General features: G+C 43.9%; 1 protein-coding gene across 5 annotated transcripts; it reads left to right on the top strand.

The window, feature by feature from the left end:
- Positions 1-22,671, top strand: LOC115195577 (serine/threonine-protein phosphatase 4 regulatory subunit 1). 5 transcript variants are annotated; one of them, XM_029755579.1, is made up of 19 exons: positions 2-109; positions 254-298; positions 2,390-2,525; positions 2,642-2,748; positions 5,126-5,268; positions 6,920-7,066; positions 7,555-7,662; positions 7,974-8,039; positions 8,414-8,572; positions 9,777-9,901; positions 10,043-10,809; positions 13,658-13,818; positions 13,926-14,207; positions 16,235-16,396; positions 16,823-16,923; positions 17,229-17,349; positions 19,824-19,952; positions 20,610-20,751; positions 21,451-22,671. In XM_029755579.1, the coding sequence occupies exons 1-19, from the start codon at positions 103-105 to the stop codon at positions 21,612-21,614; spliced, it is 3,072 nt and encodes a 1,023-aa protein (XP_029611439.1). In that variant the 5' UTR covers positions 2-102; the 3' UTR covers positions 21,615-22,671. The 5 variants fall into 5 exon arrangements, with proteins under 5 accessions (XP_029611443.1, XP_029611439.1, XP_029611440.1 ...); XM_029755580.1 differs by having other exon boundaries at positions 2,441-2,525; XM_029755581.1 differs by lacking the exons at positions 2-109; positions 254-298 and adding an exon at positions 328-482.
- The last annotated feature ends 1,686 nt before the right edge of the window (positions 22,672-24,357 follow it).

Here is a 24,357-nt window from a genome sequence, read left to right on the forward strand (position 1 = left end):
CGAACCGCTCGTTGTTCAGTTTTTAACGGTGGCTCCTATTTTCTCCCTCTCCAGTTGAAGCCTCATCTGCCCATACCACTTTAAATGTAGGACCAGGACAAGATGGCGGGTACGTAGCCTTTATTTACATTAGCTTCGGGAAAATGCGTTATTAACACTTTTTTTCCGTCCCATATTTTAAAAGTTTCCAGTGAAAGTACAATTAAGCTATCGATTGAGTATCCTTTCATTCCGTTTTTGGTTGTTTTTACAGATATATCTTTGCTCAAAGAGGATTCACAGGAGGAGTTGGACGGATGTAAGTTTTCCCCTCTGTTTTCAATGTGGAACTCTTACTGCTAGGGGTACTAACTAGCTTGCTACATAATTGCCCTGTCGGCAATGGAGTTCATGGGTGGGTCGTCTGAGTGGGCCTTGGGTATACGTGTTGGACTGTCACCTTTCTTAGCAACTTACAGAACTGTTCTTCGATGTGTAAAGAGGTATATTCACATCATACATTTACATGCTGCAAAAGTCGTTTTGGAACAGCTAACGCGATGTCACGCGCACGCTGAAGTTAGGTCATAAACTAACCAGCTAGCTAGCAAGCTAATTGGCTAGTTAGCATCTCTCAAACGGCTAGCTATCTAGCTCAGGTAAAGCAGATTAACAGTAATAAACGTTTCGATTCACTGCTTTGTATTCAATTTGATTTTGAACATCTCGCACTCTAGGTCCCAAACCCAATCCATCAAGCTTCCGTGCACGATAGCTAGCTACCTCAGCGGAGGGAGGTTGTTGATTTATTTTCAAAGACTAACGTACAAATATGAAATTCGCTCAGGGCCATTTGACTCTAGTCACTCAACCTGAACCTCCCCGATGTGGAATGTTAATGGGTTTGGATTATTTGGTTTGCTAGCCAAACTAAATTAGTATGAAAACATAACTAGCTATACTGAACAAAAATATAAATGCAACAATTAACTATTTTACTGAGTTACAGTTCATAAGGAAATCAGTCAATTTAAATAAATCACTAGGCCCTAATCTATAGTTTCACATGACTGGGCAGGGGTGCAGCCAGGCCAGCCAATCAGAATTAGTTTATCCCCACAAAAGGGCTTTATTGCAGACAGAAATACTCCTGTTTCATTAGCTGTCCAGGTGGCTGGTCTACGAGGATCCCGCAGGTAAAGAAGCTGTATGTGAAGGTCCTGGGCTGGCGTGGTTACACGTGGTCTGTGATTGTGATGCCGGTTGAACATACTACAAAATTCACTAAAATTACGTTGGAGGTGGTTTATATGGTAGATAAATTAACATTACATTTTTTGCAAAAGTTCTGCTGGACATTCTTGCAGTCAGTGTGCCAATTGCACGCTCCCTCAATTTGAGACAGCTGTTGTATTGTGTTTTGTGACAACTGGCCTTTTATTGCTGGGGACAATACATCCGCTTCTTGATAATACCACACCCGTCAGGTATTATCTTGGAGAAATGCTCACTAACAGGGATGTAAACAAATTTGTGCACAACATTTGAGAGAAATAAGTGTTTTGTGCACATGGAACATTTCTGTGATCTTTTATTTCAGTTCATAAAACATGGGACCAGCACTTTACATGTTGCGTTTTTATTTTTTTTCAATATAGATTGGCAAAAGTGGGAAATTGACACACCCAGCCGGGCCATAAATTTAATTTTTGTAATTTTTATCCCTTTTTCTCCCCAATTTTTGTGATATCCAATTGGTAGTTGGTCTTGTCCAATTGCTGCTACTCCCGTATGAACTCTGGAGAGTGGAAGGTTGCGAGCCATGTGTCCCCTGAAACACAACCACACCAAGCCTTCTTCTTGGCACACTGCTCACTTAACCTGGAAGCCAGCCGCACCAATGTGTTGGAGGAAACACCGTACAGCTGGTGACCAAAGTCAGCGTGCATGTGCCCGCCAGCAGTGCCATATTGCAGTAACTAGACACTGTTACAGTACAAGCTAGTTGTTTATGTTGCAAGATGGTGGATTGCTTTGTTTCAATAGTGCATCATGCAACATACCCATACCATTTTCACAATGGTATGGGTATGTCCACCTACATATAACTACCTTCCTCCCACAGATCCACACCTGCTTTTAAGTCATTTTTAGATGCTTTCATTGTAGGCCTATTTCATATGTTTTCTTCTCACCAAATCTGTCATTTTCACTGTACCCTTTTTTTTGTGTTGGACCTTATTCTTTTAACTACTGCTGATATGCTAATAGGTTTAGCATTGGTGCCAAGCTTCTGCCACTACTGCATGTCATGTCATTTTACTCACTGTTCCTCATCACTGTCACTCACCGGCCTGTCTGGGTGGTGGTGGGTGCCTCTCATGCACAATATTTCCAATGTCTTTAATAGTTGGTGTGGATGACTACAGCTCAGAGTCTGACATCATTATTATACCTTCAGCCTTGGACTTTGTATCGCAAGATGAGATGCTGACTCCTCTTGGAAGATTGGATAAATACGTGGCTAGCGAAAACATTTTTAACAGGTAGCTATCCAATGGAACATTATTAGAACACACACTTTTAAAGACTTTTTACATTTATCCTGGATAATAGTAAAATGGTTCATTTTTATGCCTGCTGGTTATTGTGTGAATTCTAGACAAATGGTGGCACGAAGTTTGTTGGACACACTTAAAGCTGTAAATGAAGATGAGCGGGACTGTATCACTGTTTTGGAGAGAGTGGGCCGACTGGCCGATGACTCAGGTAAGACCCAATTGCTGAATGAGATGTGTCTGTTTCATATTTAACGGCTCACTGAATTGAAAACGCCAAACCTGTGTCTGTCGTGTGTCTGCATGCTCTGGACATGCCCCTATTTCTGTGTCATTAAGTAGCCAGCCTGTTCTCCTTAGCTGGTCACCAGTGCAGAGAGAGGCCTATACATGTTTGATGGAGCAGTGTATTTAACTGATTGTTTACTGCACCTGGCTGCCATTTCAAACAGGTGAAATGCATTCGGGCCTTACTTTTACAGCCGGTCCCTGTTCAACCCCCCCTTGGCCCTAACCCTTCGATGTTTGTAGATACGTAAGGTGAAGGCATGCTAAGCAATATAGTGGAAGGTGCACCACTGCTTCTACCTATCCAGGCTGTTCAGATCGACCAAGTTTCAAATTTTGATGTCATGTGCACAAGTACAGTGAAATGCCTTTCTTGCAAGCTCTAAATCCAACACTGTAATCAATGTAGTACTAAAAATAACACAAGGTAGAACAAAAATGAGAAAGTAGGCTATATACAGGATCAGTTCCAATACCATATTTAAACTGAACAAAAAATATAAACGCAACAATTTCAACGATTTTACTGAGTTACAGTTCATATGAGGAAACCAGTCAATTGAAATAATTAAATTCATTAGGTCCTAATCTGTTGATTTCACATGACTGGGAATACAGATATGCATCTGCCTCACAATGGGCCTCAGGATCTGGTCACAGTATTTCTGTGCATTCAAATCCATAAAATGCAATTGTTGTCCGTAGCTTATGCCTGCCCATACCATAAACCCACCGCCACCATGGGGCACTCTGTTCACAACATTGACATCAGCAGTGGTTTTCGGTTGTGATGCCAGTTGGACATACTGTCAAATTCTCTAAAATGAAGTTGGAGGCAGCTTATGGTAGAGAAATGGACGTTCCTGCAGTCAGCATGCCAATTTGTACGCTCCCTCAGTACTTGAGACATCTGGCATTTTTGTGACACAACTGCACATTTTTAGTGGCCTTTCATTGTCCCCAGCACAAGGTGCATCTGTGTAATGATCATGCTGTTGAATCAGTTTCTTGATATGTCACATCTGTCAGGTGGATGGATTATTTTGGCAAAGAAGAAATGCTCACTAACAGGGATGTAAACACATTTCTGCATAACATTTGAGAGAAGCTTTTTGTGCGTATGGAACATTTCTGTGACCTTTTATTTCAGCTCATGAAACATGGGACAAATACTTTACGTAGTCTGTGCAGCCATTTTGTTAGCTATTTATCAGTCTTATGGCTTGGGGATAGAAGCTGTTCAGGAGCCTGTTGGAGTCAGACATCGAAGTGTTAAGGCCATGGGGAAGTGATGGGGATTAGGAAATTGATTGGGCGTTCTTAGCTGGGATAACTGATTTTTATTTTTTTATTATTATTATTATTTTTTTTTTATTTTTGTATTTTTTTTTTTTTTTGTACATTCTCTGAATGTAGGCTAGTGGACTAGCATTGTCCTTGTAAGCGCAGGGCATGATAGCGTAATGCAGTAGCCAATCAGTCAAATTTATTTATAAAGCCCTTCTTACATCAGCTGATATCTCAAAGTGCTGTACAGAAACCCAGCCTAAAACCCCAAACAGCAAGCAATGCAGGTGAAGAAGCACGGTGGCTAGGAAAAACTCCCTAAAAAGGCCAGAACCTAGGAAGAAACCTAGAGAGGAACCAGGCTATGAGGGGTGGCCAGTCTTCTTCTGGCTGTGCCGGGTGGAGATTATAACAGAACATAAGCCCTGCTTAATTGTGCATGCATACATTAGAGCAGCAACCAGGGCCCTCAACCCTGGAGTACACTGACCAGAGGGGACCTTAGTCAGTCAGTGGACATGTTTTAAAACAACTTCATCGTGAATATCGTTAATAATAATAATGTACATTTAAATTTTTTTTAAAAAGTGTTTCCCCTAGTGTTTCAAAGTTGGGTGTGCTTTTGGGCAAGCCTGGGAAATATTCTATTCATTTGGTGGATTGATGTATTTCATTCAAATGTAGGCCTACCTAAATTCACATCAGAAGTTAAGAAAATGTAACTATTTCTGCGGACAATCTCTCTGTCAGGACAAATGATATCCTCCCTATGGACAGAGGGCGATATCACTATATTTGTCCAGAGAGATTGTGTCCCCAAAGGCCTTTTTAAATGACCAAAGGATCTGGTTTCATCATCCAGCCAGGGTTCACTCATTGTTGAGCACTTGTGCTGCTGTCTGATGAAACCAGATCATTTTGTTTTTAAAAGGCCTTTGATCTTCAGACTTCATTGGGCCCTTTTTCTACTGTTTATAAAATATATTTTTTAATGGATGACCTTTCTCTTTCAGAGCCCACTGTAAGAGCAGAGCTAATGGAGCAAGTTCCTCACATCGCCATTTTCTGTCAAGAGAACAGACCTTCCATTCCGTTTGCCTTCTCTAAATACTTGCTACCGATCGTTGTGAGATACCTGGCTGACCAGAACAACCAGGTAAAGGAGGCGTGTGAGAATTCATTACATTATCCCTCTGTTGTTTATCATAAACTCAGCAAAAAAAAGAAACATCCCTTTTTCAGGACCCTGTCTTTCAAAGATAATTCGTAAAAATCTTCACAGATCTTCATTGTAAAGGGTTTAAACATGGTTTCCCATGCTTGTTCAATGAACCATAAACAATTAATGAACATGCACCTGTGGAACAGCTTACAGACGGTAGGCAATTAAGGTCACAGTTATGAAAACTTAGGACACTAAAGAAGCCTTTTTACTGACTCTGAAAAACACCAAAAGAAAGATGCCCAGGATCCCTGCTCATCTGCATGAACATGCCTTAGGCATGCTGCAAGGAGGCATGAGGACTGCAGATGTGGCCAGGGCAATACATTGCAATGTCGGTACTGTGAGGTGCCTAAGACAGTGCTACAGGGAGACAGGATGGACAGCTGATCGTCCTCGCAGTGGCAGACCACGTGTAACAACACCTGCACAGGATCGGTACATCCAGATATCACACCTGCGGGACAGGTACAGGATTGCAACAACAACTGCCCGAGTTAGACCAGGAACGCGCAATCCCTCCATCAGTGCTCAGAATGTCCACAATAGGCTGAGAGAGGCTGGACTGAGGGCTTGTAAGCCTGTTGTAAGGCAGGTCCTCACCAGACATCACTGGCAACAATGTCGCCTATGGGCACAAACCCACCGTCACTGGACCAGACAGGACTGGCAGAAAGTGCTCTTCACTGACGAGTTGCGGTTTTGTCTCACCAGGGGTGATGGTCGGATTTATGTTTATCGTCAAAGGAATGCGCTTTACACTGAGGCCTGTACTCTGGAGCAGGATCAATTTTGGAGGTGGAGGTTCCTTCATGGTCTGGGGAGGTGTGTCACAGCATCATCGGACTGAGCTTGTCATTGCCTGCAATCTCAACGCTGTGCATTACAGGGAAGACATCCTCCTCCCTCATGTGGTACCCTTCCTGCAGGCTCATCCTGACATGACCCACCAGCCATACTGCTCGTTCTGTGCGTGATTTCCTGCAAGACAGGAATGTCAGTGTTCTGCCATGGCCAGCGACAGGCCCGGATCTCAGTCCCATTGAGCACGTCTGGGACCTGTTGGATTGGAGGGTGAAGGCTAGGGCCATTCCCCCAGAAATGTCCGGGAACCTGTAGGTTTCTTGGTGGAAGAGTGGGGTAACATCTCACAATAAGAACTGGCAATTCTGGTGCAGTCCATGAGGAGGAGATGCACTGCAGTACTTAATGCAGCTGGTGGCCACACCAGATACTGACTGTTTCGATTTTGCCCCCCCCCTTTGTTCAGGGACACATTATTCCATTTGTTAGTCACATGTCTGTGGAACTTGTTCAGTTTATGTCTGTTTAATCTTATGTTCATACAAATATTTACAGGTTAAGTTTTCTGAAAATAAACGCAGTTGACAGTGAGAGGACGTTTCTTTTTTGCTAAGTTTACCTGTTCAACTTTTCAGATGCCTGTATATGGCCATTGACACATGTTAAATGTACACCTATTTAACTTTTATGAATGGTGAATTAAGCTGCGAAAAGCAACATTTCATTGCAACTCTATTTTACTAATGTTATTAATAACTTCTATATTGTGATGTCTCCCCAGGTCAGAAAGACCAGCCAGGCAGCCCTGCTGGTACTGCTGGAGCAGGAGCTGATTGAGAGGGGGGACATTGAGACCCTGGTGTGCCCTGTCCTGGTGGACCTGACTGCCCCCGACAGCAATGACGACGTCAAGACAGAAGCCATGGCCGTGAGTCACGAGACCAAGGAGATGTCTGAAATGGCACCCTATTCCCTATATAGTGCACTACTTAAGTAATTTTTGATGGGTTCTGGTCAAAAGTAGTGCACTACATAGGGAATAGGGTTTTATTTCAGAAGCACTGGTGTGAGGAAATGTAGTATGGAGCAGTTTATTCGTAACATGATGCTCACACCACATTGTTATATTACCAAGCAATCAGTGTGCCACTTTAAGATATGCTACTTTAAAACATTAGCATTTTATGTCACGAGGTTGACCCCTTTGTTTTATCTGGCTTGCTATTTACAATAGCTGTGATATACAGAGGTAGGCTGCAGCCAGCATTCAAATTTAATGTTTGTCCTTCTGCAGATAGTGAAAGGCAAGAGTATTTCAAAGCTCTCCGTAGGACACAGGTAGTGTTTTTGTGATGTGGCCAAACCTCCATGCGGTGTGAGGAGGATGCTGACAGACTTGATTTTTTTTCTCTGTAGATCATCTGTAAGATGGCCCCCATGGTGGGCAAGGACATCACCGAGCGCCTCTTCCTGCCCCGCTTCTGTGAGATGTGTTGCGACTGCAGGATGTTCCACGTACGCAAGGTCAGTAGAGTCTAGGGTTGTGTTCATCCGCCACCAAATGGATGAAAACGGTCTGAAACACGGGGGACTACCTGAAATTATCTGTTACAATTTTTTACGTTTTCTGTTGTGTGCTGTAATGAACACAACCCTGGATTAGACCACTCCCAGGCAGTGGTTGTCCCACTGTCTATGGGGACTGAACACACTCAAGCAGACTTTCTCACATGTAGTATTGGTCTTTTCAGCTTTTTTGTTTAATGTATTGTTACATCTGCTTGGGCTTTGAGTCAATGTTTTAGATGTTTGTTTTTCTGTGTGTTTTATGGCAGGTTTGTGCAGCAAACTTTGGCGACATTTGCAGTGTTGTCGGAGGAGATGCGACAGAGGAACTCCTGGTACATGTTGACCTCTTTTGGTTTCATTCTCAGCCAACTGACTTGTTAGCCTTGTCACACCAGGGTTTACTCTCATGAGTAATCTGACAGCCAGAAGCTACTATTGCTCCTAATGTCGTTCCCAACTGCCACTGTATTGTCAGTATTTCTCTGCACTCTGTGTATTGTTCTCTGTTGCAACTGTATTGTGGCATTGAGATTGTAACGGGTGACACATTGACACTCTCTCTCTCTCTCTCTCTCTCTCTCTCTCTCTCTGTGTGACTCCACTTGGCCCTGTGCGACAAGGAAAGGGCATTTCAAGCTCTGACTAACTGAAACTGTTTTTTTTTCTGCCTTCCCTTTCTCTCCCACCTCTCTCCTTTCCTGTCTAGCTGCCCCGCTTTTTCCAGCTCTGCTCGGACAACGTGTGGGGGGTGAGGAAGGCCTGTGCTGAGTGCTTCATGACCGTTTCCTCGTCCACCTCGCAGGAAGTGCGCAGGACAAAGCTCTCCTCGCTCTTCATCAGCCTCATCAGTGACCCCTCCCGTTGGGTGAGCACTCAACAGAAAGGGGGATTTCTGCCATTTGGCAACCCACAACCTGAGGGGTATCCTACGAAGCAATCTAGATCTACTCTGGGTTTTCAAAAGCTAACCAGCTTGTTAGCTTGACATTCCAGTTCAGGTTTCATCCGTACTACGACGGTGGATATTGCTCGTCCAGCCTGCCGTTTCACTCTAGCAGGCTTGTAACTGTGCATGCATGTTGCACGTGGCTAGTCGAACACTGAACTAACTCTTCATTGAGATAATGCTGAACATCAATCTATGGGCGAGCCAGTGCCACATTTTAATTTGTGCTGAAATGAAAGAAAATTAATCAAGCTATGGTGTGAAATAGGCTTGTTGAAGTGCCGACTTTGGTGTGCTTATTAATGCACAACCACCTATTCCCTTATTTCTATCGATAAAATGATTGAATTCCTTAAAAGGTCTTACTGTGTGTGAAGTTTAAAAGGCGTTCTGTCATCACTAAATCTGTAATGTGATATATTTTAACTTCAGTATTTTTTTAACACACAAAAAGCCCTTTTTGATTTAATGAAATATTTAATCAGTCTTCCTCAAATGAAGGGGATGATGATGCAATCTTTGCAAGAGGGAGGGAATCTGATTTCATTGGTCCTCAACTCATGGCTCAATCATTTCATTCAGGCTAAGTGGAGTTGGCCTTCCCTGGAGCATGTTAGTTCTGAAGAATTCGTTGCCATAGAAATTTACCTGACTAAAAAGTCCGCCACTTTCCTATGACCTGTTACCATGTTGAACACAGATTTGACCAAAGTTACCTCGCTAACTCCTCAACCTGCTTCGTAGAATACCCCTCCGTTGGTAAATACTTTTAGCGTTAAACATTGACCTGGGGCTAGAATGCCATTGTTCATGCTGCAGGTAAATAACTTTTTAGAGAAAATGTGTTTTACTGCGAGGCCTGGTGGTAGTAGTGATTATTTAACAATAGTTAGCCCAGTTTTCTCACCATTATGGAAAATTGACAGGGCGTCTTTAAAAAAAAAAAACAATTTAAGCACGGCTGACATGCCACTTAGGTCATGTCATGATGTGCTTTTCTCTGCCTCCTTATTTGAACACACAGCTTGGCTACTTCTCTACAAGAGTGTCTGTGAAATGAGTGTAAGGAATTGTCATGCTCATTTGTTCCTGGACCTCTTGTCTCTTACTGTGTGTCTCTCAGGTGCGTCAGGCTGCTTTCCAGTCGCTGGGCCAGTTCATCTCCACGTTCGCCAGCCCCAACAGTGTGGGCCAGTACTTCAGAGAGGGGGAGGTGGGCGAGTGCTACTGTGTCCACCCACAGAACAGGTGCAGCCGTTATTGGCCTTTTGAGCAGGCATCTAAAAGGGAATTTACATGAATGGCTGGATCCTTTCATTCTGAAGAAAATCCACCAAGCTTGAGATTTGAACTGCTTTGTTTGTAACTAGCTTCCTCTCTCTCCCCCAGTACTGAAGAGAAACCACGGAACCCGGACACTACAGACCCCTCCCTAAGGGCTAACACAGAGAATTACTCTCAGAGGCAGGGGGAGGACTTGCCTGCATGCACAAATGGCAACCAAGAGGAGGGTTGTCCACAACAGGACTGCATTTCGACAGGCAACCTGGGGGAGGGGGTGTTGTGTCGGACAGAGGAGGTAGGAGTGGATGTGGCAGAGGAGGGGGGTGGGGAGCAGGCGGCGGAGGCCTTGATGGACGCCTCGGATGGTGGACTGTGCTGCGAGGATGCCGATATAGTTTCTGAGTGCCTCTGTGGCGAGAAGAGCAAGAAGGAGCCTTCCTCGCTAACCCCCGACTCCTCCGACACAGCAGGGGCTCGGGAGGTGGAGGAAGCCCCTTCAGGGGATACTGAGAATGAGCCACAGCCACCTGAGAAGCACACAACCTCTAATGAGAAGGATGACTCACCAGCAGACATATCTGAGCTCATATCCTTGTCTGAGCCAGTAGAGGAATCCCCCTCTGTCAGTCCTCAGGACAGTATCCCCGAGCAGGAGCTCTACAACTCCTTCCACTTCTGGAGGATGCCCATCGCTGAGATGGACCTGGACATGGAGCTGCTCCAGCATGGGGAAAGCAGCCAGCAGGAGCCCCGAAGTTATGGCTCTTCCAGTCAGGGCAAGACTAAGGCCTCGGCACCCGTCCTGGACCGGAAACAGCTGGAAGAGCTGATTGAAAACCTGGAGCCTCATATTGATGACCCTGACGTGAAAGGTGAGCTTTGCGTATGTGTCTATGAAGCTTCAGCTTTACTTCTCTATTAGAGGTTTACACTACAGCTGGGGTCAAGATAAGCTGCTTACTTAAACACCATATAATTTTACTCGAGGTGGTTATTTTGGTCACTGTTGAAATATGTGGGGTTGTGTCCATTCAGAGACAGTGGCTATTAGTGTGTTGTAGGCTGTATGTAATTTCATTAGGAAGAAGTTGTCATGGAGTGTGAATTCCCTTGGGCAATAAAGTGACAACCTGTCTTTTTCAAACTAACCACAGCAATGTTTCACAGGTAGTTTTGGGTGGTAGAGCTCAGAGGCTAGCGCTATAGGCCAACGCTTTGAGAGGTCAGACCTCAAGTCCAGTCAACTGTGTTGTCGGTGGAAGGAAACCCTTGATGTCGCTTTGGCATGTGAGGTTAGCAGCCTGCTGGCGCCTGGCTATTCTACACAATACAAACGGGAGGATATTTTTGGGCCCGATTTTGAAAGGGACTGAGAGGCAGTAAATAGAAAAATTGTGAGAGGTGTGTACCAGTATATCAATGTCACACAATGAAACTAAGGGTGTTGTCAGAAGTTACCAAAAGCACTGGAAAGAAGCTTGAAACTAAAGCTGTTTTATGACATGAACAGCTTTTCCTGCAGTCCTCTTGTATTTGTGAGCCTACTTGTGCTGCCTGTAGATGCAATCCATCATACTGCATGGAAAGAACTTAACTCATAGGCAAGGCCTATACTACAGAACACCACTGTGTGGGAAATATCATTATAGCAGTTCAATTCCAGTGGAGTGTCTTCTGAGATTTGCCATTTCTAAAATGGGGCGCACATGACTTTAAATCTCTACATGATCTTGCACTAGTGGCATGCGCCGATCATCATTGCTTTGCACAAAAGGGCTTCACAGGCAAGGATATTGCTGCCAGTAAGATTGCACCTAAATCAACCATTTATCGGATCATCAAGAACTTCAAGGAGAGCGGTTCAATTGTTGTGATGGAGGCTTCAGGGTGCCCAAAAGTCCAGCAAGTGCCAGGACCGTCTCCTAAAGTTGATTCAGCTGCAAGATCGGGGCACCACCAGTACAGAGCTTGCTCAGGAATGGCAGTAGGCAGGTGTGAGTGCATCTGCACGCACAGTGAGGCCAAGACTTTTGGAGAATGGCCTGGTGTCAAGAAGGGCAGCAAAGAAGCCACTTCTCTCCAGGAAAAACATTAGGGACAGACTGATATTCTGCAAAAGGTACAGGGACTGGACTGCTGAGGACTGGGTTAAAGTCATTTTCTCTGAATCCCCTTTACGATTGTTTGGGGCATCCGGAAAAAAGCTTGTCCGGAGAAGACAAGGTGAGCTCTACCATCAGTCCTGTTTCATGCCAACAGTAAAGCATCCTGAGACCATTCATGTGAGGTTGCTTCTCAGCCAAGGGAGTGGGCTCACTCACAATTTGGCCTAAGAACACAGCCATAAATAATGGTACCAACACATTCTCCGAGAGCAACTTCTCCCAACCATCCAGGAACAGTTTGGTGACGAACAATGCCTTTTCCAGCATGATGGAGCACCTTGCCATAAGTGATAACTAAGTGGCTCGGGGAACAAAACATCGATATTTTGGGTCCATGGCCAGGAAACTCCCCAGACCTTAATCCCATTGAGAATTTGTGGTCAATCCTCAAGAGGCGGGTGGACAAACAAAAACCCACAAATTCTGACAAACTCCAAGCATTGATTATGCAAGAATGAGCTGTCATCAGTCAGGATGTGGCCCAGAAGTTAATTGACAGCATGCCAGGGCGGATTGCAGAGGTCTTGGGAAAAAGTGTCAACACTGCAAATATTGACTCTTTGCATCAACTTCATGTAATTGTCAATAAAAGCCTTTGACACTTATGAAATGCTTGTAATTATACTTCAGTATTCCATAGTAACATCTGACAAAAATATCTAGACACTGAAGCGGCAAACTTTGTGGAAATTAATATTTGTGTCATTCTCAACTTTTGGCCACGACTGTAGATGTCGCCGTAGTCTAGCACCGATAGGAACGTTGACTGAATAATCTGCTTTCTACTATTTAGCGAGAGGCAGGACCTATTTCTATAGAACAGTGTTTCCCGAACTCGGTCCTCTGTAATACACTACACAGCTGACTCAACTAATCAAACTTTGATCATTTGAATCAGCTGTGTAGTGTTAGGGCAAAAACTAAAACGTGCACCGCTTGGGGTCCCGAAGACAGAGTTAGGAAACCCTGTTGTAGAAGAAGCCCATTTTGATTCTCAGCTTATTAACTAACTCACCAATGTGCATTTTAAAAGACAGCTTTTCATCTGTCCAGATGCCCAAATATTTGTAAGCAGGCACACGATCAATACTGATACCATCCAAAGTCCATATGCTTAAATCAAGTTATTTTTGTTTATGTGCTCTAGAGAACATGTATTTTGTTTACCTGCATTTACCTCACTTCAGGTCAGTGTTTCTAATACAATGTAGGCATAATGTATTTCAGATAGAGCCGGGTGGGGGAAATGGCATACACAACAGCATCGTCGGCATGAAGGTTACAAGTTTGTACCGACAAGACGATATTGTTAATGTAAAAGTACAGGACCCAGAATCAACCCATTTGGTACACCTTTCATAATATCTAGGAGTACTGGATACGCAATACAGCTGAGTTATCTGACGCCCAGATAAAGGCCTACTGTTGTCTAATGAAGGATGTGTAAATACGGCACAGAGAACGCCTGTTTGACAAAGACACACACGCGCACACACACACAGGCCTCAAAGTTTATACACTCTCATCCATGTCTACTTTCCTTCCTTCCCTGCAGCACAAGTGGAAGTCCTGACGGCTGCTCTGAGAGCCACCACCATGGACTCTCACCTAGAGGATGCCTTCCTGGAGCCCCGGGACCTCAAGGGGGGACACCACCACGACAACCCCTTTGGAGTGCACCAAATGCCCCTCATAGGAGACCACTCAGACATGGAGGTGAGGGGAATGGGTGGAGGAGGCCTACCTTTTTAGGTTGGGGGGGTGATGTCACGCCTTTAGAGAAAAGGGTACAGGGTTGTTCATCTTGGTGTGTATCTGTGTAGAGCCGTACCTCGACCCTGCAGATGAGCCACGGTGATGACTCTGAGCTGAGCGACAGCAGCTTCAGTCCAGAGGACGAGAAGAAATCCAGGCATCAGGACGTGATCCCCCAGGCCCTGCTGGACCAGTACCTGTCCATGACGGACCCTTCCAGAGCCCAGACAGTGGACATGGAGATTGCCAAGCACTGTGCCTACAGCCTGCCCGGTGTGGCCATGACCCTGGGCAGACAGAACTGGCACTGCCTCCGGGATACCTACGAGACCCTTGCCTCCGACATGCAGGTAGGTCTACACTCTTTCTTTCTACGTCTCCCGTACACACCCCCTCTGTCAATTCTACTGTACACGTTTTAGAGTGGAAGTGTTTTTCTCGTCAAATGTTCGACCTTAGGTGGTGCACACATTCAGTAGAACGCAACATTATGGGACTTTTTATATAGAAATTGATATAGATTGTGTAGAACCTCACTCACTTGTAGAGTTGGTTCTATTCACATCAGCTCTAATGGCAACGTTCCTACAGTATCTGAACGTACCCCTGGTGTGTTTAGCATGTAGCAGTGTAATGCCCTGTGCTCTCTGTCACTGGTCTATTTCCTCCTCCGCCAGCTGGTTGTTGTCGGGGTGGGTGCAGAGACAGGTCCTAGACTGGAGCATGGGGCAGGTTTACTTCTTATTTCTGCTGTTCCTCCAGCACTTAAAAAAAATAATAATTTGTGTTTCTCCAAAGCCCAATGTGTGGATCTTTTTTTTAGTATGTTGGGTTCCCAGCTGCAGTTCTCAAAAACAAGCTCCTGTCCCCTCACCATTCAGTCCTCAACCCGAGTTTGCATGCCTGCAAAGGACCACCTTTTTCCTCAGGCGCCGCAGCCCAAAGGGATTCACTCCTCCAACCACCCATGTGAGGCGTGTGTATGCGTCTGCTGCTGTCTCCCCCTGGCAGTTCCCTGTGTTTCACACACACTCCTACCAGGGTTTCCGTTAGGAAAATGTAGCGCTGGACATTTGACCGGCAGCATTTTAGTTTACTGGTCATTTTGAGAAATTTACCGGACCCATATGCATTGGGTGCGTAACCCGATTAGAGCGTCCACCCACAGTGTTTAGACTGACAGAAATCAGATTTAGATTATGGTCATATTAACAGAACATGTCAAGGATGCAACGATGTGCAGTCCTTCTTACCGAATTCTGATGCACACTTTGAAGACGCTAGAATAACTGTCCACATCTACTTTTCCTCAGCCAACAAGATGAGTAATGAACAACAAAATCACTAGGCTATGTCAATCTACTATCCCCCACAGTAGAAAAGTTGATCTATTCCATTGGTCAGCTTGTTGAGAACGAAATGGCCTATTCCTAACAGACTGTGGGACAGTTGTGGGATGATAGATCCCAAATTCATACAACCAGTAGCCTAGGCTACATAAATAAACAACTAGTCTGCAGTAGATCAGAACCTTTATCTTATTGTTGATAAACTGTTATTTATTCACATTATAAGCGCAGCAATGCGCACAAGGCGGTAAGCTATGCTCAAATGTTCATTCCGTAATGCAATTAGCGGGAAAACACTTCAAAAGCGCTGCGGTTTCATGTGACAGATGAAAATATCCATTAGAAATGTAGAAAGAGGAGATCTAATATGCAACAACTACATGGGTTGCTAATACGACTAGGATTGTGCCTTTGGCTATAGGACAATGAACGTTTTTTTTTAAATAAAATTGCCTACACGAATATGGGCTGATTTTGGCAAGGCTACTTTGAAGCAAGGTAAGACATGTATGTAGTAAAACCGTTCAGGTTTTAAACAATTAAGTATATGTTTTCAAAATGCATACTGCCTTTCACTCATTGCAAAGTGGTGTGTGATGCGCTGATGAAGCCTGTCTTCCGTTGCCTATGCATTTGCTGTTTGAGATGCTGTAGCAGCAGCTCTTGCGCTGACAGATTTTCTGCTCAAAGGGTCTGTCTGTATTCTGTACGTGTGTGATATAAAATAAAATGCATAACGAATATACTGTACATGTGCCAATTTAATCTCACAATTATGCAAATGACCCTATAGGCAGATTAAAAATACATTGACTGGTCATGCAATTAAATTTATTTCCATCGACGAATAGCCTAAAGCATTATTTGGCAATTGAAATTTTTTGTTCTTCTCCTGGACAATTGGCCGGCTCAATTTGATCTGCTTTTCTATTTTTTTTTACCGGCTAATGGAATCCCTGACTCACACACCCTTTAACACATCTGGGCCTGCCTGGCCTCTAATTTCTGTGTCTCTCTCCCTCCCCCAGTGGAAGGTGCGTCGGACGTTGGCCTTCTCCATCCACGAGCTGGCCCTGATCCTGGGGGACCAGCTGACAGCAGCTGACCTGGTGCCCATCTTCAACAGCTTCCTCAAGGACCTGGACGAGGTGCGGGTAGGGGTCCTCAAACACCTCTACGACTTCCTCAAGGTCAGTCAGCAGATCAGTATAAAGAATTAATATTGCTCAAGAGTACCATCTCTTCTTAGATCTTTGTATTATTAGAATGGATAGCTAGCCTGTCATTGCCCAGCGGTTGTCCCATTCACATCCCTGCTTTCTGTTGATTTATAAATTAGTTGACTGCAGCAGAAATGTTTCTACTGTTCCAAATGGCTCATATTTCCAATAGTGCTGCTGTGTGTGATGATGGTATCTAGGGACACCTGCAGTGTCTTCTGTTATGCAGTGTAGCGTTTTCACTGTTCTGCTGTGTGGTCAAAGAGCCTCTTTCACCCCCCCCCCCCCCCCCCCCCCCCCCCCCCCCTCCTTTCCCTCAATCCTCTCCATTCATCCTCTATCTCTCATTCCTTCCCTTGTTCTCTGTCAGCACTCACCCTGTCCGTCTCCCTCTAGCTGCTGCACCAGGAGACGCGGCGTAAATACCTGTACCAGCTCCAGGAGTTCCTGGTCACAGACAACAGCCGAAACTGGCGCTTCCGATCAGAGCTGGCTGAGTAGGTTATCCGTCTGTTACCACACTTTTTTAATCAATTGATTTCCCCTGTGAACTTAGTTGTCACACACACCATTACCACCCGGACAAATGGTGGAAGCCCTAGGTATCGTTTGCGCTTTCAGACCTAAAGTAAATATGAGGAGCGTAAGTTGTGCCAATGCCTTCCTTTACTGTGTGTAGGTGAGAGTTAAACATAGATATATAGCCTTTTTGAAAGATTGGCTCTTGGTGACATTTGGTTCTCTGGGTAATCTCTCTTTTTGAAAGCTGACTAGTGAGTGACCTTCCCCTCTGTGTTCTCAGACAGCTGGTGCTGCTACTGGAGCTGTACAGTGGTCAGGATGTGTATGACTACCTTCGGCCCCTGTCCTTCAGCCTGTGTACGGACCGAGTGTCCTCTGTACGCTGGACCTCCTACAAACTGGTACGTCACCCAGACAGCTCCCTCCAAAATGGGCTCCACCCTGTTTTTCTGACTTTCTGTATTTTTTTTCTGGCCTCACTTTTTTTGTTTTGTATCATATAATTGAAATGGACTTGTAGCTTTTCATGTTGGGCCATTATATCTCAAATAAATATATTCCCCCTACCGCTTCCACACATGAACATCTCATGTTTTGGTCAATTTTTATACACTGAACAAAAATCGTTGGTCCCATGTTTCATAAGCTGAAACAAAAGATCCCAGAATTTTATATATGTACAAGAACATTTATTTCTGTCAAAGTTTGTGTACAAATAAGTTTACGTTCCTGTTTGTCAGCATTTCTCCTTTGCCAAGATAATCTATCCACCTGACAGGTGTGGCATATCAAGAAGTTGATTAAACAGCATGATCATTACACAGGTGCACCATATGCTGTGGACAGTAAAAGGCCTCTCTAAAATGTGCAGTTTTTTCACACAACACAATGCCACAGATGTCTCAAGTTTTGAGGGAGTGTGCAATTGGCATGCTGACTGCAGAAATGTCAACCAGAGCTGTTGCCAGAGAATTGGATGTTCATTTCTGTCTGTAATGAATCCCTTTTGTGGGGAAAAACTCATTCTGATTGGATGGGCCTTATGAATAGATCCACCTTTGAGCACAAAAACAACACTTGTTACAGAATATTTTACATAGAAATAACATCTGTCAGACAAACCATGCCTGACAACATGATCCAATAAGACAGAAAAACTAGAAGAAAATGTAAAGGCTGTGGACATATATGCGCCCCATAGATTAGGACCGAATTGATTTCATTTGACTGATTTCCTTATATAAACTAACTTAGCAAAATCTTTTGTTGCGTTTTTATATTTTTGGTGTGTCTAATTTTATTTTTTTATATTACCTAATACTAGTCAAAGTTTGGACACCTGGTTCGGGTTTTTCTTCATTTTTTACTGTTTTCTACATTGTAGTATAATAGTGAAGACATCAACTATCAAATAACACATGGAATCATGTAGTAACCAAAACTTAAACGAATCAAAATATATTTCAGATTCTTCAAAGTTGCCACCCTTTGCCTTGATGACAGCTTTGAACAATCTTGGCATTCTCTCAACCAGTTTCACCTGGAATGCTTTTCCAACAGTCTTGAAGGAGTTCCCACATATGCTGAGCACTTGTTGGCTTTTCCTTCACTCTGCAATCCAAATAATCTCAAACCATCTCAGTTGGGTTGAGGTCAGGTAATTATGGAGGCCAGGTCATATGATGCAGCACTCCATCACTCTCCTTGGTCAAATAGCCCTTACACAACCTAGAGGTGTGTTTTGGATCATTGTCCTGTTGAAAAACAATGATAGTCCCACTAAGCGCAAACCAGATAGGATGGCGTATCGCTCCAGAATGCTGTGATAGCCATACTGGTTAAGTGGGCCTTGAATTCTAAATAAATCAGTGTCACCAGCAAAGCACCTCCACCATCACACCTACTCATCAGACCAAAGGACATATTCCCACCAGTCTAATGTCCATTGCTCATGTTTCTTGGCCCAAGCAAGTCTCTTCTTATTGGTGTCCTTTAGTAGTGGTTTCTTTACAGAAATGTGTCCATGAAGGCCTGATACAGTCTCTGAACAGTTGATGTTGAGATGTGTATTTTACTTTAACTCTGTAGCATTTATTTGGGCTGAAATCTGCGGCTGGTAACTCTAATGAACGTATCCTCTGCAGCATAGGTAACTCTGGGTCTTCCTTTCCTGTGGCAGTCCTCACAAGGGCCAGTTTCATCATAGTGCTTGATGGGTTTTGCGACTGCTCTTGAAGAAACTTTCAAAGTTATTGAAATGTTCCAGATTGACTGACCTTCATGTCTTAAAGTAATGATGGACTATTGTTTCTCTTTACTTATTTGAGCTGTGCTTGCCATAGTATGGACTTGGTCTTTTACCAAATAGGTCTATTTTCTGTATACCGTCACAACACAACTGATTGACTCAAACGCATTAAGAAGGAAAGAAATTCCACAAATTAACTTTTAACAAGGCACACCTGTTAATTGAAATGCATTCCAGGTGACTACCTCATAAAGCTAGTTGAGAGAATGCCAAGAGTGTGCAAGGCTGTCATCAAGGCAAATGGTGGCTACTTTGAAGAATCTAAAATATATTTTGGTTTAACACTTGGGGGTTACTACATGATTCCATGTGTTATTTGATAGTTTTGATGTATTCACTATTCTACAATAGTGAAAATAAAAACACTTGAACGAGTGTCAACTTTTGACTGGTACTGTGCGTGCGCATGCATCACACATTTTAGTAATTCAGCAGATGCTCCTATCCAGAGCGACTTAGTGCATTCATCTTAAGATGGCTAGGTGCGACAACTACATGTCGTAGTAAATTCAATTTTTCCTCAAAGTAGCTATCAACAAAGTCTGTATTCCTTTTGTGCATTGTCAGGTGAGTGAGATCATCAGGAAGGTGGCGTCGTGCCAGGTGCTGTTGGCAGACTTTCTGAGTGAGCTGGTGGAGAAGTTCTGCCACTCCCACAAGTGGTCGGGACGACAGGCCTTCACCTTCGTCTGTCAGGTGAGGACATCTTCTCTTCATGTTCGTTATTATTCTCGTCTTCTCCTGACCTATCAAACACAAAAATAATCATCCAGTAACCACAAAACATTACTTTCTATCTTCGCTCAACCCTAGGGTGATTTGTGAAAGATCCTAAAAAATACAATCAAATAAGTTTGCCTGTATTTATTTCTCATAAAGTAAGATCATGACACTCGGGTAAAACATTGCTGACATCTGGTCGTTGCTGGGATATCTGCCAAGATTTAATGATGTTTTTTATTAAGGTCAGTTTTATTGAGCCTTTAGTTTCCATCCTACAATATACCGTGAGTGGCGCTGGTAGCGAAGAGGACACTGTTTTTCAATGGGCCACTTGACAGTGTACCAAGCACTTTATTTGATTCTATGAATGGCCCCATTCTCCGTCCCACAATGTCTCTTGTGTGGGAGGACAAAGAGATCATGATGCTTCTGAGTGTGTGCGACCGAGAGGTCAAGTGTGTGTGTGTGTGTGTGTGTGTGTGCGCGCGCGCGCACACTTCCTTTTGTTCGGTCTCATTCATGCTCACACATGGTCACATGCTCCCTGTATGTCTCACACACTTACCTTCTGCCACTCTCTTGCTGTCAACACACAAACACACATCTTCCTTCTCTTTTTGTCTCTGTCAGTTGGTAATTGAGGATGACTGTGTGTCGTTGGAGCAGTTCTCGGAGCACTTGCTGGCCCCTCTGTTACAGCTGGCCTCTGACCCCGTGGCCAACGTCAGGGTGCTGCTGGCCAAGACCATCCGCCAGAGCCTGATGGAGAGAGGTACATGCATAGACACACCGGCATGTTGAGCTTACCAATTCCATAGTTAGGACAACAAGCAATTATGGCTTATTTTGTTGTGTAGTAAAAACGAATATATAAATATTTTTTTTTTTTTTTTACACATCACTCAGTAAGGCCATTCTACTGCCAATGTTTGTCTATGGAGATTGCATTGCTGTTTGCTCGATTTTATACACCTGTCAGCAACAGGTGTGGCTGAACTAGCCGAATCTACTAATTTGAAGGGGTGTATACAGAGTGGGATAAAATAGACAATGACTAAAACCACCATATATATGTAATAGCACAGCTAAAAAGGTGTCTTAAGGTCTTTCTTATAAACGTCTACAGTTTGAGGCCCTCAAAAAGCATAGTATTAGCTAAAGCTAAAATAAAGATGATGATGAAATGCTATTTAGCAGACATTTTTATCCAAAGTAACGTAGTCATGCGTGCATACATTTTACGTATGGGTGGTCCCGGGAATTGAAACCACTATCAACTCAGATTTGATTGATTGCTGTAGCTCAGGAATAATATTTTATTTTAAAAGCCATTTTATTAATCCCCATTGAGGAAACATGGCAAAGACTGCATCAATCTGTAGTGTTACAACATATGTTAATATTCTCCCAGATACCGGCAGCTGAACCCTTATCCCACCTGTCCTCCATGTTTCTCTGTCCTCCCATGCAGAGTACTTCCTGCATTCTGCCAACTCCCACCAGGAGGCGCTGGAGCAGACCCTGGTGGCTCTGCAGATGGACCTGGACAAGGACGTCAAGTACTTTGCCAGCGTCCATCCTGGGAGTACACGCATCAGTGAGGATGCCATGAGCACCACCTCCTCGACCTACTGAGCCCAGAGCACTCCCACCCATCTCTCTAAACACACACACACACACACTCTATCTGCTCTACTGAACTCAAGCCAGGTAGGGGCAGAGGGCTTGATGTAGCCCTCTTCTACGGGCACTTAGACTTCCATACATACACAACCACAAGCGAAGGACCTGCGCAGCAACACAAGTCGCACAATGCAGTGCAGCACAACTCGACTCACTACAACCTATTTTTTTAAATTTTGTGGTTTGATTATATATTTTTTGCCACAGAAGCCTTAAGTGTCTTCCTTAAACGTGAAAATACTTGAATGTCCAGATGTATTTGGTGAAAAACACAACGAATGGAAAGAAACGCACAGGAAACGGAGCTATAAGGACCATTTCTCCCCCTCGGCTTCTCTCGTTCTCTCTCGATAGAATCCTCCCCAGACTTAGTGGAAAAGCCAGTATCTCACAAGCTTTATGGAAGCACATAGCAGGATGACTCTATCCAACTCAAAATGTTTAAACAAAGTTTCTGTAATTGCTTTCTTCCTTTTTGATACTGTATAAATGGCTTATCCTGCATATCAACAAAAAACATCTGTACTATCACAGCCTGGCAGTGCGGGAGCTGTCGGTGGGAAATGCACAGTTTGGAATACAGGGCTCCTGCCTCCATTGTTTTAACTCTAGTGCAGCACATTGTTGTACCCATAGACAGAGGTCCACCCCCTGGCATGCAGGGGGGGTCCTGTTGTCAATGAAAAATAACTATTGTATTTTTTATTAATATTATGGCTGTCTGTTTTGCGGCGTTTAAGCAAGCAGAGAGATCCAATTGTAAAAGGTCAGCACACTCACTTGAAACGGGGTATTTTAACCTGAGAATAAAATACTGCGACCCCCCCCCCCCCCTTCCGTTCTCCTTTTTGCTTTGTCCGTCCCCCTTCTCTCCCTTATACCCTATCTGTACATATCTCTAGTAACCTTTTTCCATTTTGATCAACGATCATGAATAGAATTGTGATACAATTTTGTTCCGTTTTACCTTTCTCAACATGAAATGAAATAAAAAGCAGGCACTAAAACTTGTAGATGTATTTGGTTTGTGTGTAGAGGGGAGGGATGGGGACTGAGGCTCTGGAACAGATTTCTCATGACTTAAAGGGGAATTTCACTCAAACTATCTCTTAGTATGTGTTTCATTAGTCCACTGTTGATACAGTCCCAAAATGTTTTGCATGTTAGCAGTCAAGATATGGACATTTTAAGAAGAAATCATCGTGGTGATGTGGCTGGAGACACTTCTTAAAAGTCCAATATCTTGACTGCTGACATGCAAGACATTTGAGTGATATTCCTTTTTAAGGCCAAAGAGGATTTTTGTGCACAACCGGTGCCTTGGCTGGGATTCAATCAGATCGTGGATTATAGGCATTGCGGTTTTTAAAAGCAATGTTTGTGGAGATCCCATTTACAGTAAATGCTGCGTATGTCGGCTCAATCGGAAATTGCCTTAAAGCTACAGTGCCTATAACCCGCAATTGGATTGAATCCCGACACTTGTCAAACTATGGTTACAGAAGTAGTCTCGATTCCAATCTATATTGCTGGAGTTGCATGTTTATAAAGTAGTACATTTTGAAATTAAGGGAATTTCAGATTGAGCTGACCATATGCAGTCTGCGGGAACATTTGCCTTTTAAATGTATATTGTGCTCTAGCGTGGATCTTCAGCCTTTAAAAGAACACAACTAACCCACCACTGTCATGTCCAACCAGTTTCCTTTGACTATCAGAGATAATTTGCCTAAACCAAACCCTAATTCCTCATGTCTATCATAAGATGCGCCTCTGCTTTTACAACCGTCACAATGGCACCATTGTCCAACGCTGCAACAAGGATTTCTGCCTGCCCTGCACGCATCCCTGATCATCGACTGTAGGTTTGGCAGGCCCTCCATGCCAGGAGAACAGACGCGTCACGTGACCAGAGCCATCCTCCTGAGAAATTGGAGAAAGGCTTCTTTGTGAGGGCTGGGATTTACCAGACTACCCGGCAACACTTGTTTCCCGCCAGCTGGGCACTGCCCACCGGCAACACTTTTTTTTTTGTCCGCCAGCTGGGCACTGCCCACCGGCTATGTGAGCCAGCAACATACTCTTCTCGTGTCTCCCCTTCCTTTCCTCTTTTTGCTTTGGGAGAAGTGGACCATCTGATTGGGACACCTGGGGTTATGTGGTGAACGGGTTCAGAACACCCAGGATGACAAGGAACTGTTAGGGAAGGTTGTTCCTTGTAGGAATTGAATGCTCCTGTGAGGAAACTGTTAATGTAGAAATGTAAATGTTTATCATTCACTATATATTTTACTTTTGCAGTGAAAATGGGATGTGTGTGTGTGTGTGTGTGTGTGTGTGTATATACACATTTTCCTGTTGCATTTACAGTAACTATTCAAAGCCAGTGCCGCTTATAGAAAGCCATTTGTCCTTATGCTCCTCCCAATGTTAAAGTACCTCACTGCTGACATAAAACACCTAATCACTCCTATAACCCACTCTTTCTGTATTGCTCTACTTCTGGACATTCCTGCAGTCAGCATGACTTGAGGCATCTGTGGCGATGTGTTGTGTGACACAACTTGCTGTTTTATTGTCCCCAGCACAAGGTGGACTTGTTTAATGATCATGCCATTTAATCAGCTTCTTAATATGCCATTATTTGCAAAGGAGAAATGCTCACGAACAGGGATGTAAACACATTTGTTCACAA

The sequence above is a fragment of the Salmo trutta genome, chromosome 6 (genome assembly GCF_901001165.1).
Source record: "Salmo trutta chromosome 6, fSalTru1.1, whole genome shotgun sequence".
In the NCBI taxonomy this organism is placed as follows: Eukaryota; Metazoa; Chordata; class Actinopteri; order Salmoniformes; family Salmonidae; genus Salmo; species Salmo trutta.

Coding starts and splice junctions, on each gene's coding strand:
- LOC115195577 (XM_029755579.1), top strand. Junction 5,269..6,919: donor TGGCTGACCAGAACAACCAG/GTAAAGGAGGCG, acceptor ATGTCTCCCCAG/GTCAGAAAGACCAGCCAGGC. Junction 20,752..21,450: donor CCAGAGCCTGATGGAGAGAG/GTACATGCATAG, acceptor CCTCCCATGCAG/AGTACTTCCTGCATTCTGCC.